The following is a 16,058-nucleotide window of genomic DNA, read 5'->3' on the forward strand; positions in this document are numbered from 1 at the left end:
CCCGGCGGAGCTCGTGCCTGCCCGGTCTCATCATGGCGGCGACGCGCGAGGCCGGTACGCATTGCTTCCTCAGCCGGCTCCCTACCTCCCCCCCGATAACGTTCCGAGAACTTGGGGGTTTCCGATTGGTCCGGAGCGTGGCGGGCGCCGATTGGACCACGTTCCTCCGCTCCCCTGCCTCCGCCAACGAGTGCCTGCGGCCGGAGCGTGCGTGAAGCTGTCGCGAAAATCTGAATGGAGCTCGCGGGCCGGTTGCTACGGGGGTCGGGGCGGAGCGAGCGCTGTGTGCGCGGCCGGCGCTGAGGCGGGTTCGGTGCCGCGGCTGGCGCGGCCTCGCTCCCTCTCCCCGGGGCTCCCCGCGCCCTCGCCATGAGGCCTGGCCCCGCGGCTCGCCCGGCTCCGGCGCCGCTGGCCGTAGCTGTCTGCGTTACCCTGCTGATGCTGCCGCCCGGCCTGTGCGCCGGGGAGCGGCGGCGCCTGGCGTGCTCCACCTGCCGGGGTATCGTGGACAGGTTCAACCAGGTGGGCGGTGGGGCTGGGGGCCGGCGGGCGGAGACTCCCCTGTGAGGAGCCGGCCGCGGGTCCTCCGGGCTGATTGAGGTGCAGCGGCACGAGGCAGCGTCCGGTCTGTGGCGGAGGGTAGCCGGCCCGGCGGAAGGCCGGCGCGGTGAGGGGCTGCGGCCCGGAGGCTGCTCTGCTCTCTGTCCTGCAGCTCCTACTGCCCCTCGGCCAGGCTCCGGGAGCGTTCCCGCGGGTGTTCCGGTATTGACAGCGTCTGTCCAAGCCGGCACACGGCAGCCTCCTGCTCCTGGCTGTGGCCCCCTGCTGCAAAGGAGTTGTACCCCTTTTGGTCGGCAGGTTACATAGTTCCTCGAGCTTTGCTACCAAAAACGTTTTGGTTCTTCAGTGCGGAAAGATTTGCTCTACTGGCCGTACCACACTTGGCTCCAGGAGGAGCCCCTAAATCTCCTAAAATTCTGTCTCTCGCCACTTCCAGCAGGCCTACATCACGGCACAGTAAATTCAGTGCAGGCAGCGAGGGGCTGCTTCAGCTTGTGGCAGATACTTAGAGTCATAGAATGGTTTGGATTGGAAGGGACCTTAAAGTTCATATAGTTCCAGCACCCCTGTCACAGGCAGGGACACTTCCCACTAGATCAGGTTGCTCTAAGCCCTGTCCAGCCTGGCCCTGAACCCTGCCAGGGATGGGTCATACTCTTTGTATGTATATTTGTTGTTGTAGATCACTTTAACTATGGAGGTTTAGTGTAAAGTATGATTTGGTAGGCACTGGCCTAGTGACTTGGAGAAGTTGTGGTGATCATGATTAGTTATCCTGTTGTATGGTTGTGTGTTTAAGTTACAACGTGGTCAAGTTGGTCCAAGTTGCTATATAAATCAAATGAAGTAGAGGCCCTGTTCAGTGATTAATAAAGTTCCTGAGAACTTAAAGGACAAAGGTATAAACTTTCATACTTGTATGTTTTTGATGTAAATGAAGACTGTAACAAGGCCTTGTTAATGCATTATGAAAATTGAGTCATGTTATGCTATTACATTTTCTCACATTTCATATTGTCACTAGCTGTTTCTCTCACTTAGCAATTTTACCAGCAGCTTCCCAACTTCACTGAGGTTTCTGCACGGCACTTTTTGCAGTTTTCATACAAGCATTTACTATTGCCCTTAATTTTTGTTAGAAATAAACTCTTATGTAACTTGCATTCTTTTGGTGCTGTTTATTTGTAGGGATTAGCAGATACAGCTAAAAAAAACTTTGGTGGTGGAAACACTGCTTGGGAAGAAAAAACACTGTCAAAGTATGAGTCCAGGTAAGCTGTCTCAGTACTTCTGCTTTGGCTATGTTTCATATCCACTATGTGTAACAAACTGCAATGGTGTTTGCCTGGAACTTAAAGTTGTACGTTGCAGCTAAAGCTTCACATGTCCGAGCCTTAAATTCTTACTGATTAACATGTGACATTGCTTTGTAATGTAAAGGTTACAGTAAAGACTGAAACCCCTTATTAATGCCTTTATTTGCCTGGTTTCAACTAAAAAAAAAAAAAGTTAATGCTGTCATTTATTATGGTAGGTTTTTTCCTATTATTAAAGTTGTAAAATAAGGATCTTAAATAATGGTCACTAGTCATAGAAGGTGTGGAGTATTGCAGTACTCTTGTTTTGGAATTTAAGGAGTATTTCCTCCCTAGAGCCGTCACTATTTCAGTGCCAAACACAAAACTAGAAGAGGTGCAAATTACTGTTCCCTTTTCATAAATAGGTTTGGTTACTGAGCAAAATGTTTGGGTATTTTTCTTCCAAATTTCAAATTCACTTTTTAATCATAGTTGGAGCATTGAGATGTAAGGGTGGGGTTCCTGAACCTCAGTTGCTGTGAGCTTTGTGGGCTTGTAAAAGGTATTAACCATGCATGAAACTTAATGTTTAATTTAGGAGAAAAATACTGCACTCAACATTTTCTGGAAAGCTGAAAATTGATCAAACCTATAATCTGCAGACATAATAAGTGCAAGCAAGCCAAAGTGGTTCTTGTGGTCATCCTTCTAGTTTGTAATGTTCATTAGTTCTTTATTCTGGTATTTGCTTTGTTTTGGAAGTAATTCAGAACACACTATAAACTGATAAAGTATTCTAGGCTAAAGTCTAGTTTCTCTACCATATCTTGAGTGGTGTCAAATGTTTAAACATTTAATTTGTGTTTAATTTAAACTTAAGATTTTCCTTCTCTGCTTGTAGCGAAATCCGTCTTGTAGAGATCATAGAGAAACTGTGTGACAGTAGTAACTTTGAATGTAACAACATGGTAGAAGAGCATGAAGAGCACATAGAGAAATGGTGGTTCAAACTGTAAGTTTTTGTTTGTATTTCTTTTTTTTTATGGAGACATCTTTGTGGATAAATGATCTAAGAAGTTGAACAACTGATGTTAAATCTTGTGCCTGAACTGTAGCAGTACAGGGAATTCTTAATTATCCTTCAAGAGTTACCATTTTCAGGCTGACTTTTAATAGCGTGTGCTGCTGTACTGTGTTCTTTTTATATTCAATTCCAGAAGTGTTGCACCAAAACAGTCTCGCTTCTCATTCACTGTCTGCTTAGTTACCAGTGGGGTGTTGAGGCAAACTAACATAGGAAAACTTCAAGGTATTACTTCTTTTGTTTTCCTTTGTCATAAAACTGCTTTCATCTCAAGTTGAAGGACTTCTAGAAATTAGTTCCTGGAATAAGGTTGTCTTTAGAACAGAATAAAAAGGTTCCTAATCTGTCACTTGCAATAGGTTTCTATACTGCATTGTTCAGGTTCAGTTGTGTGAGTTGGCTTTTAAATAATCATTATTCTTTTTCTGAGAAATAAATGTCTTTCATATACAGAAAGAAGAAGTATCCTGATTTGTTTAAGTGGTTTTGTATAGAAACAATAGAAGTTTGCTGCCCTGCTGGAACATATGGACCAGATTGCCTTGGTAATTTTTCTTTTGAAAAATACAGTGGCAGATTACCTGCTTTTTATGGGTTTTATCTTTCATGACATGGAAAAATATGTGAAGTAGAATATTTTGTGTGAGCCACCAGCTGCTGTGTAGTATGTACCTGCCTGCTACCTTGTAGTTACGTGGCTGCATTGTGAGCATCCTGCTTGAAAAAAAGTCTTCTGAGCATGAAGTAACATACAAAACTGTCAAGGGTACTTAAATGTGCAGAATTAATCTGATCTGATGCTCACATCCACACTCCCTGTGGCATTGAGTCTGGTTTTAGGTGGCCTTTCGGAAACTATGTAGACAACAGTTCTTGACCAGTTTGAAGGGTAATATAGCCAAAACACAGGGATTAAATTAAAAAAATCGCAACTGAGGATTAGTTAAAAAGGCAGTGGGAGAAATTGGACAAAAATAGGTGGGAGACAACTGGATGAAAGTAAGGTCTTCAATGCAAAAGTGATGTAAAGGATGTATTTTAGCCCCTGAAGCTTGTTTAATTTGCAAATCTCTAAAACCTTGCACGTGGTTAGAGGTCAGCGTTGGCCTCTTATGTCGTTAAAAGTTTTGGTGATTCCCAGTAATCTAAATGATTGCTTAGGTTTTTCCAGCTGCAGTGTGAACATTCTCAGAAGTCCAGAATAAATAACGATATGAACTTTAGCCAGGAAGTTAGGAAAATAGATAGAATCCTAAGTCATGGTCTTTTACCCAAAATCAAATCTATAACTGAACTTTCCTGGAGATTGTTTTCCTTTAGCATCTGATTTAAAAGTGTTTTTGATCATTTTTAGCTTGTCGTGGTGGATCGGAAAGACCTTGCCATGGGAATGGACACTGTGATGGTGATGGTACCCGAGGTGGAGATGGCACATGTAGCTGTAACAAGGAATATACAGGAGACTTTTGTTTGGACTGTTCTAATGGTTACTACAATACCTTGAGAAATGAGACACATTCTGTTTGTACAGGTAACAGAGTCTTTGACATGTGCTTAAATTTTTTTGTCTTCTTCAGTTTTTGTAAAGAAAACTAGAAACAGTTTAAACTGATAAATATAAAAAAAAAAAATAATTACAGTTTGGTCACTCAGCTTTAACCATAAATGACAAATGACATATCAGTCAGTTGGGTGGAATTGTAAGGTTTTGCTGGGTCATCCTTCCACACTGTCCTTGATATTTTTTATTTTTTTTTTCCCTGCTTTAAGAAGCAGAATTCATCAATGTCATGAGGGAGGTGGGAGGGAAGAGCAAGCTTTGCTGCCCCGCCCAGTAGTGTGCAAAAATCTTGAGCTGAAATTGCTGCAGAGTGGACTACTTTGAAAGCTGGGTTTTCCTCCTTTCTCAGATAAGCTTTACTGGAGTAAATGGGCATGGAAGCAGCTGATCTGTACTGTAGACCACATTGATTCCAGTTAAGTGTGTCTGAACTTAATGTTGAAATAAAGTAATCTGATTTTACATCTTGAAGAAGATTTCTGCAGCAACTAAACCCTGACTATGGGTCTAATAAGATTGTTTTCAACATGAACGATGTTGTGGGGTTTTTTTTTAATCTGGCTGTGTAGTAATTCTTCTGTATGATTTGTTTTATTTTACAGTATAACATGCATATGTTATATTGTGTTAGATATGCATTCAATATATAGAAAATGCATATGCAACTGGATTTCAAGTGTGCTTCTTTCTGAAGTTCTTCAGGCTAGTATCACTTCATAAATTGCTCTCAAAGCTAGTTGCAAGCAAAGTAGTCTGAGGATTCATTAGGTGAGAGTGCTGAGTCTTGTGTTTAAAATCTCGTCCCAGTCCCAAGAGACTGAGCAAAATTTACATTCTTGATCTCCCCAGATATTTTTGGAAATTGGACCCTGTCACTTCTAGTCACTAGACTTTCATGGCACTGTTTTAAGTGGTGTATGTGACTGCAATAACTAGGTTTGGCTGCCTAGGGTTTTTTGGTGTTTTTTGGAGGGATGTTTTTGTAGGGTAGAGCTGCATTATTGTAAGTAATATCACCATAAAGTCAAGATTTAATCTTGTGAATGGGAGGGTCAAGCTACTAAAATATCATACTTTCCAGTGAATCCTAAATAAGGGTTTTTTTGAGAATTTGCGTGCCCAGACTTGCCTTGGAATCTCTCAACAGAGGTCAGATTGTAGTTTTCTTTTATCTCAGCCTGCCACGCTGCCTGTAAAACTTGTACTGGTTCAAGTAACAAGGACTGCCAAGACTGTAAAGAAGGCTGGATTAAAAATGAAGAAGCAGCTTGTGTGGGTGAGTAATGCTTGGTAGGCTTCAAACAGGTCTTGTAGTAATGTCTGCTGATGAGATTAGATGATGTCACATCGAGTTTTATTGGTTTTTATGGAAGTGTTTTGTCAGTTTAGATTTTCTATACTTTGTAGTCTCTTTCTCCCTAACTTGTTTCATGTTGCAAGAAAGTAGTATTTCCTCCCCATTGATCTCCAGGTGATTATGGTTGTCTTTATCAAACTGTTCACTGTGTATCTCTAGTTTAGTGGAATACAGATAGCAGCAAGTGGGGTGTTCCTTTCAAGACATGGGTTTTGTGTTTATTTGAATGATAAAGAGTGCCCCGCTCTCAATTTAAACTATTTTGTCAACTACTGCAAGATTCCCATCAGCTTATCTACGTATTTTATAGTAGTTGTGCAATTGTCTTAACATTACTGCATGTTTATAAATGCTCAGCCCTAATAGAGTTCAGACATTTCACTAAACGCCAGGGCATACTATTCCTGTTGTTGCAGAGAAATACTAGGACACAACAAGCTCAGTGCTTCCATTAATCTCCTGCCTATTTCTCTTGGTTTATGAGGAGATACATATAAAACACTTAAGGAGAATTCCAAATGCTAAAAATACTCCCAGTGCAGGAATGCACAAGGGGGAGAGTAATGCATTCCCTGTAACTGGTTGAATTTGACCCTTAACATGATGTTTGGAAACAGTATCTTAGAAATTATGTGAACTCTGCTTCTTTTAAAAAGTGCTAATGAGAACTAGAACTTGAATTGCAGCTTCTGCAGTACCTGCTTAGGTAACTGTTGAATGCTCCAAGAACATTTTCAAGATGCTCCAGTATTGTCTTTTGTACAGCTGTTTTTTCCAATATACCATTGCAACTGATAAAGTATAAATTGAGTAATGAATATTAATGATGTCTGCAGCAACATGATGAGATAAGCAGCATGGGATAGAAATAATCTGTTTCTGTGTGAATTTTTTAGCTGTGAGTACTGGTGTGCCCTTTGCTTGAAATAACATGACTGGCATGTTTTAACTTCCCGAGTAGAACTGGTTTTCAGCTTGACTGGTCCTAACCATAACTTGGCTTTCTCCAATTTGCTGTATGTGAAAAAAAAAAAAAAAATAAAAAATAAGCAGTGTATCTGTATGCATATGTATAACTTAAAAAGTTCCATAGCTTGGCAGTATAGGGGTAGAGAAATCAACAGTATTCCAGAGAAGTAGTCTGTCTGCCTATTTGTTATGCTGTTTGCATAAAAAGCATAAATGCACACAAAACACAGACTTGAAAATAGCAAGGATGGCAGGTGTTCTGGAATTCTTATTCAATTTGAGCTCTTGAATTTCTGAATGTTGGTTACTGTCATCACAAAACATCTTCTGAGGATCAGTTTTGATTTGTTAATGTTAAGCTGAACAAAACAGGGTATGTTATCTTGTTACTTTTACGTCTGACACGTTGCATATCTGATCCTGAACTCATTGTTAACAGTACTCTCAATGCAGTTTATAGCTTCTGTGGGCCAGTTCTTACAAGATCTCAAAGCACAGCACTTAAGTATTAATCTGGCTATTTTAAATCATTACTATTTTAGGTAACTTGACACTTTTTATCTTTCAGATATAGATGAGTGTGCTGCTTCTCCTTGCAAAGATCACCAATATTGTTTGAACACAGATGGATCTTTCTCATGCAAAGGTTTCTTTTTAATCTGTTGTTGCACCTTATCATCTTGTAACATAATGTAATGCCAGATGTAATGCTAGAAAGGGCATGGTACCAGCAGGCATTTAATACAATGTCGTCTGGGCCTGCCTGGGCATGGGGAGGATGAAGCACGCAAGAGATTTCTGTTATTTCTACTCTGGTTTTGTGAGACCCCACCTGGAGTACTGCGTCCAGCTCTGGGGCCCCTAAACTAACAATGACATTGACCTGTTGGATTGAGTCCAGAGGAGGGCTACAAATATGATCAGGGGTCTGGAGCACCTCTTCTTTGAAGACAGGCTGAGAGAGTTGTGGCTATTCAGCCTGGAGAAGAGAAGGCTCCAGGAAAGCCTCAAGAGCAGCCTTCCAGTACCTAAAGGGGGCCTACTAGGAATCTGGAGAGGGACTTTTTGCAAGTGCATGGAGTGATAGGACAAGGGAGAATGGCTTTAAACTGAAAGAGGGCAGATTTAGGTTAGATATTAGGAAAACTTTACTGTGAGAGTGGTGAGACACTGAACAGGTTGCCCAGAGAAGTTGGGGATTCGCCATCCCTGGCAGTGTTTAAAGGTGGGTGGTTTGACAGGGTGGTTTGATGGCATGTTGCATGGGGCTTTGAGCAACCTGGTCTAGTGGAACCACCCGTGGCAGGTGGCTGGAGCTAGGTGTTCTTAAACTCCTTTCCAATCCTAACCGTTTCGTGATTCTATGACTTCTTGTGTTGGGAAGCTGACTTTAAGGGTAGCACTTTAAAAACTCAGATGTCTGAATTCTGTGCTTAAAATATTTCATCTTTAGCATGTGATGCCAGCTGCATAGGTTGCACAGGGGAAGGTTCTGACAAGTGTAAGACCTGCGCATCTGGGTACACGAAGGAAGATGAAAGATGCACAGGTTGGTGGATTAAGCAGTTTGCGGTTAGCTCACTCTTGGTTAGCCACACTGAGGAGCTGTGAACTGCATTCGTGTTTGTCTGCTTCAGTTTTCAAGCCTATCAAAATGAACCCATTTGTTGTGGTATTAGCGATAAAGACTGTCTTTATAACTTCCCTTATATTGTTGAGCTAATATGCATGTCAAAGATTAAAGGTGGAATATTCCTAAAAAAGTAACAAAGTATTTTATAGTGGCTAGAGGAAACAAATACATGAGTCTCTTGTCAATTATCTACCACTGTGCTGGATGTGTGCATCTGTATTCGTTTTGTAACAGAAAAGATGCAGCAAAATGGGGGTTCTGTTGGCTTTCTGTTAATCAATTTATGTTCAAGTTCAAATGATATTAATTCATAGTGAATTATAACATATAAAATGATAGTAAAAAGAGTGAAATTAGAGTTTCTCTGTGGGGAAGAGCAAAAGGCACGCATGATCTTAAGGAGATGTTAAGTATAGTGACATAGTATTTACATGCGTCCTTCCCTTTAGTTGTACTTTGATGTCATCAATAGGAAATGACTATGGGAAATCTTCAGTAGGTTGGGTGGTGTTGCTTATTTCTTCACATAAGGGCCTGCAAAACATAAAAAGCCCCAGTAATCTTTGGATAAATTTGAAACTCAAGCTAAATAATGAAGAACTATAACAGATTATTTTAACAGAAGTTAAATCTGTTGCAACAGCATTCTGCTCATCAGTGTTCCTTGTATTTGAAATGAATTTTATGTGATTGAGCCACAAATAAGTTTTATAACAAAATAACAGCAGTGGACTATTTCTTTCCTTATCCTATCTCTAGATATAGATGAATGCAACCTTCCCGAAAAGGTCTGTGTGAAAGAGAATCAAGATTGTGTTAATACTTCAGGTAGTTACAAGTGTGTATGTTCAGAAGGGTTTGAAGAGAAGGATGGAACATGTCTTCAAATGGTAAAACCAGGCAAGTGGCTTTTTAATGACAGGTTTTTTTTTAAATATGCTGTATCAACAGCTTGGAGCTATATTTCTGTCTGAGGGTATAGTCACTTGTAAACTCTTCTGTATAACTTCTCATCTTCCTACAGCTGTGGTCTGTGTCAGGTAGTTTGTGGTGTAGGCTATATTCTGGCATGCATGTTTTCTTGCTTAAAGACAGTGGATTATTTTAACATCGTGTTCTTGTGCCGATTTTTTTTTTTTTTTTTTTTTGCTTATCTCGGGGTTGTATTTGTGGATCACATTTAAGTGTCTGTATTCATTACATAAAGTGAAGTAGGAAATTACTGCTATAATAGACAGGAGGTCTTCCTCTTCTCCACTTTTTTCCTTTATTATTAATTACAATGACTTAAGGATTTATCTGGTTGCATGCAAGCTGCTTCAGCTAACTGAAATCTCATAAAATTGGTTGAGTGAGCTGAATTTGTTTATTTTGTGATCACAAAAGTGCCAGAAGTAATGTGAAGGTGAATATGGAGAAGACATCCATCTTTAAGTAGCAGAGAACTGGTTAGCTTGACTTCAACTATACCTTTAGTCAAGAAATGCAAGTGTGATTTGATCTGTGATGACACATAATGAACAGAACTACATTCATTAGTGTTTCGTTATTCCACCTAGGCTTTTTTGCAATTCCAAAGTGAAATACAGGATTCTTTTGCAATGAAGATTGTAGGAGAGTAGATGAGAGACAATTTTGTAACTTTATTTTCTTTCTACTTCTTAGCTTGTTTGTTTTTGCCCCACTGTTGACTGCTTTTTCATCCTGTACTAAGTTGTAAAGATCTATGTAGTATTGCTACTTGGGGCCATTCAGTTCAGACCTTATATTCTCAGTACTCACTGTTGTTAGTCCTTTAAAATCAGTGATGTACTTTTCCTGTGCAGATACTTAGGATAGCAGTTACTATGATTTTTAATGTGGCCTGACATTTTATAAGAGCAAAGGCAGAGTGAAAAGTTGACAAGTTGGTTAGCTCCTTTCTTAGATTAACGCTTTTACCAATATATAAAAATAAAATTCTCTGCCTTTTTTTTTTAGGCTGTTTTAACATCTTAACTGAGCAAATTTGCTGTATAGAAAACAATTCTGAGTAATACTGGCTTTTTGTTTACAAATACCGGAATTTCTTCTGACAAGTTATATGGAAAGGAGAAAGTTCACTGTCAATTGCTGAAAAAATAAGGTTAGAATAGAAATAGCTATGTTGCTTTTTAATTCTACTAACAATATCTTATCAGCTTCTTTGAAAAGCTTTGTTGCATATAGAAAAACAATATGATAAGCTTAGACTAGGAAGATGGTGCAATTAGTTTTTCTGTATGGCTTTATTGCTTCTTTCATCTTGATAAATATGTTGATTTGGGTTTCTCTTTAAAACATTCTTAATTTCAAAAAACTATATGGTATAAGTAATAACACACTTGTATTCTAATTATGATACCTAACTTCACAGGAGACAAAGTAGAAAGTGAAACAACTCAGCCTTCACCTATTGGACATGATGACTTATGATCTGCATTCAAAACCAAAAGACATTCCTGCCTAAAGTTTTAAATTATTGGACTAAGCCTCTGCAAGATGACATACTGTGGAAATGGTATTAAATATGCAGGTTGCTGGTTTTTTTGATGTTGATAAATTTCTCTTTAAGCTGCATTTCTTTATTCTTAAATGACACTTTTTATATAATTCTTCAAGAACAACAGTCTGGGTTTTAGTATAAAATTTCAATTAACATTGTACCCAGTCATTGTAAACCACTTGCAGGCTTCTCATTCTAGTGCCTCCTGAAAACTGTCATCATTTGGAAGAACTTAGTTGCACTGTAATTCAAGAAGAATTTAGACTGAAGTTTGGTGTTTCTTGAGAAATATTTCTGTAACTGAAATACAGCTTTTAGAAATTGTCAAAGGGAATCTATTTGGGCGGGGAAGCACTGTTCCCACAAATTAGAATGCCTAATACTGCATTCAATAAAAGTTTATTTTGTTGGAATGTGCCTTAAACATTTTTCCGATGTGAATACCTTGCTGTCTTGTCAAGTATGTTTTTCATTTAGACAATGAAAAAAGGAAAACAAAGCAAACCAAAACCCACCCCACCAAAAAAAAAAACAACCAGCCAAACAAAAACCCCCACAACCACCCAAATCCAGAGCCTTCTAAGCACTTGGTTGTGCTGGAATGTATGGGGAGGGGGATGATGTGGGGACCAACAACAAAATAAACAAAAACCTAACCACCAACAGAAACCCCCAAGCCAATAAAAATGGCACCCACCAACTGTCCTCTGTAGGTAGAATTACATCAAACAAGTTGTCAAATGTAGGTAGACAAGTCTTTCTTCCATATACCTGCATTAGGTATGTAAGCTTGTTTATACAGTGATGAAAATTAAGTTTGGCTAGCACCTGCATGCAGTGGCCCCACAGTTGTTATATGACCACTCTCCAGAATTGAAGAATACATGACTTTCACTACAGTCTACTGCTGCATGTAATGCCTTCCAGTCCTTCAGAGCAAGCATTCTACAATCAATTTTATTCCCTCTTATGCCATTTCAGAGGGAAAGCTAATACGTTTAGCCTGGATGCAGCCTTTCTACATGCTGTCCCTAAGCTTCAAGGCAAGTATAAGAGTTAAAATAGGTACATTCTGCAGGACCTTCACAGTCACAAGTAAGCTAAGGACCATTCAGGTACAGTATTTGAAGCTGATGGAAGCAAGCAAACAAAGCAAGGAATACATTGTGGTGGTGGTTAAAGGGAGCAGAAAGAGGATTACAGAATACAGCTAAAAAGAGCATAGGCTTGCACAGTTCTGTTTAGAAACTACCATCAACTCATACTCAGTGGAACTCTCCAGTATGTATTTTTTCTTGTAGTATAAGGTAGCCTACATATTATGCATTTGTTTTAGGGTTTCTTGTTTTGTTTGTTTTTCTACATTAAAAAAATGCTGCCCAGAAAAGGGATATGTGATTAAGCTAATCATTATTCTAAAAAGAGACTTTGTGGGTCATTTTATTCTTCCGTTGCCACCGTGGAATTATTCTCTCTGTGCCTTTTGGAAATGCAGTACCTGATGACAGAATTGCTGAGGTAGTATCTTTTCCATCATTTCCTATTATTTTATCTACTGGAATGTATTGTCAGGTGCTCATTTGCTAGTAATTCTTTTTAACGACTAGCAGTTTTAATGACTAACACTCCTATGTGCAGCTGTGATCATGGTGCTTATGGTAATGCAGAGACACAAAAGACAGTCCTTTGTGCGATCTTCGCCTTGCAAAAAGTGCAAGAGGAACAGTCGTGGAACTGAGATTCATCACTGACATTTAACAAAAACAACATGCAGGTTTTCATTTCGCTTTTAAATTGAAAAGAGGCAGTGTCATGTTTTCAACCGCTGAAGAAAAGAAGGACAGAAAGTACCTTTTAAAAAAGCATTACAACAGCTGACATTTTCATATGAAACACATTTAGGTAAATAGCTAATCATAACTCTCAGCGGCAATGTAGTTGCTGTAGTTTTAAACAGGTAGTTTCAGTACCAAGATCAACTTTAACTTGTTCTGAGGGAAATTCAGAAGTTTTGCTGTATGAGTGGGTCCCCTCCATGACTTTGTAGGGTGCTGTAAGAAAGTTACTGTCTCGTTTATTCATCAAGTAACAGCACGGTTAGCTGTGGCTGCTCAGCTTTGGCAAGTAGGGTAACAGGCCACTGGGAATGGAGAAAAGGGAATGTAAGAAGTCATTAGGTGTATGAAGCAGCCACCAGAAAGGGGTGATGTGATATCCACCATCAATGGCTGCCTCTCAGAGCTCTTTAATATCTTTGTCCAAGAGCCTGGACTGAAGCAGCAGCTTCTCCTTGGTAATAAAGTTAAGAAATAAAGCATTGTGGCTCATCTGCATTTTTGCATTTAGTCATTTAGATATCTAAATGCTTATGTTTATAAAGAAATGCATTCACAGATAGAGACCTGTGTGCCATAATACACATAAACAAAGACCTTTCAAATTAAGTACTTCATAACTTTGTATCTTTTTTATATTATGATATATGCAGTGATTAAAATAAATTTTTTGTACCTGATGTCAACTCTGCAACAAGGAATTTCATTGCAGCATGAGCTGTAGAAGCTGGATAAATTCTTCCCATGAGCTCACAAGAGAGGAAGATGAGTCATTAACACACAAGCTGTGCTGTCTTTAAGGACATAATTCTGTTATCAATTCATTGCACACTGTTCATGTTCAAAACAAACAGAGTGTCCCCAGAATAAGTTTTCTTTTATGTTAAAGCTCTTCACACAGATGGCGTTTGACAGGCTATTTGACAAGACAGGCATCCTAATGGGACTTCATCTCTGGAATTCCAGTTGTTTGGGAAAGAGATCTATGGCAGGTGTGGTGCGATGTTGCTCCAGGCATTCCCTTTGTAGATGATAAATGTTACTGCACAGCTGTTTGCTCCATGCAGAGATGCACAGCTGTGCTGTGCTGGGAAAGCGGTCCATCTCTGATGCTGTTTCAGGAGGTTGTGCTGCAGTATTTCGCAACTGCCACGTTATGCCAGCAGAGGGTACTCTTAAGCTTCCAAGAAGAAGTTACACTGGCTGCTTCAGGAGACCACTACAGTGTTGAGAGAAGGGGAAAAAAAAAGTGATCTCTTTAATTATATGGCACTGATTGCACTTAAGTAAAGATGATAGTTAATAGGTGATATACTTAATTGAATAAATCTACAATGCATTTTTTTCCAAAAGCACAAACTACTGCTATCTTCTGAGTCATATAAAGCAACATGATCTTAAAAACAGGAAAATTCATGTTGGAAGAGACTTCAGGATGTCTCCTCCAGCCATCTGTTGAAGCAGGGACAGCCATGAGTTTTGAGTAGCTGCCTTACTCACTCTTGAAAACCTCTAAGGATGGCGACCACACAACCTTTTGGCGACTGTCCTCACAGTCATAAGGTTTACCCATTTGTTTAGGCTGAACCTGTCTTGTTCCAGCCGATACCTGCTATCTCTTGCCCTCCTTCTATGTACTGCTGTGAATCCTTGACCTGGCTATGCTCCTGCTGATGCAGACGGGAGGCTGGTGGCTCACTCTGCTGCCAGGGCAGATGCTCATCTCGCTGCCCATCAGGACTCCCAGGGCTTTTTCCACAGAGCTGCCCTCCAGCTGACAATCCCCAGCCTGTATCACTGCAAGGTGCTGTTCCTTCCCAAGTGCAGGAGTTTGGGTTTGTTATTGCTGTGTTTCATAAAGTTCCTGTTAGGCCATTCTTCCAGCTTGGATAGATCCCAATTTTCTGTGAGTTCTTGTATTTACACTTCATTGTCATTCAAATCAGCAGTTCCACTGTCTTCAATAGAATGGATTACATGTATAAAGCCTAGCTGTTTGTAGGCCTGTGGATTACAGATTTATACATAAAGTTGCTACAAGCAAAACCACAAAATTAGGTTATGGATTTCTAACCTATTCAGCAAATAACAGAGGAACAGAGTTTTATATTTTCTTTGAAAAATCATACTTCATGAAGAAAAATAGTCTTTTTTGCATAGCTTACATATCTTGTGTGATGTGATAGGTAAAGTACAAGGCAAAAATGCACAGTGAACTGTGACTGACAAGATGATGTAAACCTCATTATAAGTAGGACCTTTATTTTCAAAGGCTCATAATCTTTCTCTAAACTCCATATATATTTCTGTCATTGCTCATCTGTACAAATAGATTTTCTTTAAAGCACAATTGTTGCTCCCTCATGTTTTCAGTCTTTCCTTCTGCAGGTCAGCTCTATCACCAGTTGTTCTTATTGCCTACAGCAGTATGTTTTCTGCAGATTAGAAGCTGAGCAGTGCAGCAGCCAGAAACACCTGGAACCCCTTCAGGACTCTTGCTGGCACATCTGGCGCTCCCAGGATCATCAGAGCACTGAGACTAATGGAACTACTTTTATGATCAGTTTGCAACTTGGCACCATCTCGACCAGATGAGTTTTAATGAAAGTTTATGACTCATTTAGGCACAGTACAGCAATGTTTTGTACAAGACCCTTGACTTGACACTACAGCCAATTAAATTCTACCTCTTTCTTTCCAAAAGCTGGTGGAAACATACTGAGGCAGTAAAAATGTATAGTTTTGAGAAGGACACAGTCTGTTGTCCTTGCCCTTTTGTTTATTTTTTTGATGGCTTGAAAGTCAGAAAAAGTAGGAGACAGACAAGGAGGGAATTATGTACTGGACTAAACATAGACCAGACAGCTAGCATTCTTATTTCCTGAAGAAAGGTGAGGTCAGTCTTCTGCTCCTTAGAGCTCTTTTATTTTTGCAACCATCATCACTTTAATTCTTCTTTGTCACTACTATGAAGACCATAGAAACAGTGTGATGGAAACGTCACATATATTGATTAGAAATGTCATTTCAGTTTGGCATGAGGAATACACATTGCTTCAAATGTAAAATCCTGGTGTTTATATTTTTAATCTGTACATGTGGTTTTTATTTCACCTGGTTTGGGCACTCTTCAGAAGAAAGCAAATCCATGCAAATAGACACATGTACATCCTTATGCAGGAAAGCACGTAAAGCTTAAGTAGAGAGCCAAACATATACATAGTCCTCTAACTGTA

The 16,058-nt window shown here is 39.8% G+C and overlaps 1 protein-coding gene across 1 annotated transcript; it reads left to right on the plus strand.

The window, feature by feature from the left end:
- The first annotated feature begins 213 nt into the window (after positions 1-213).
- CRELD2 (cysteine rich with EGF like domains 2) lies at positions 214-11,400 on the plus strand. Its single transcript, XM_062634211.1, has 10 exons — positions 214-522; positions 1,750-1,832; positions 2,761-2,871; positions 3,397-3,488; positions 4,298-4,474; positions 5,682-5,780; positions 7,399-7,476; positions 8,284-8,379; positions 9,223-9,363; positions 10,859-11,400. The coding sequence occupies exons 1-10, from the start codon at positions 370-372 to the stop codon at positions 10,915-10,917; spliced, it is 1,089 nt and encodes a 362-aa protein (XP_062490195.1). The 5' UTR covers positions 214-369; the 3' UTR covers positions 10,918-11,400.
- Positions 11,401-16,058: the final 4,658 nt, after the last annotated feature.

The sequence above is a fragment of the Pezoporus occidentalis genome, unplaced genomic scaffold (assembly GCF_034315485.1).
Source record: "Pezoporus occidentalis ecotype Australia unplaced genomic scaffold, CSIRO_AGI_Poc_V1 ctg42, whole genome shotgun sequence".
Classification (NCBI taxonomy): Eukaryota; Metazoa; Chordata; class Aves; order Psittaciformes; family Psittacidae; genus Pezoporus; species Pezoporus occidentalis.

What these genes read in the sequence shown, in the direction of transcription:
- CRELD2 (XM_062634211.1), top strand. Translation starts at nt 370, where the DNA reads ATGAGGCCTGGCCCCGCGGCTCGCCCGGCTCCGGCGCCGCTGGCCGTA. An exon ending in CTGTCAAAGTATGAGTCCAG is followed by an intron (nt 1,833 to 2,760) that starts GTAAGCTGTCTC and finishes CTCTGCTTGTAG; the next exon opens with CGAAATCCGTCTTGTAGAGA. An exon ending in ATATGGACCAGATTGCCTTG is followed by an intron (nt 3,489 to 4,297) that starts GTAATTTTTCTT and finishes GATCATTTTTAG; the next exon opens with CTTGTCGTGGTGGATCGGAA.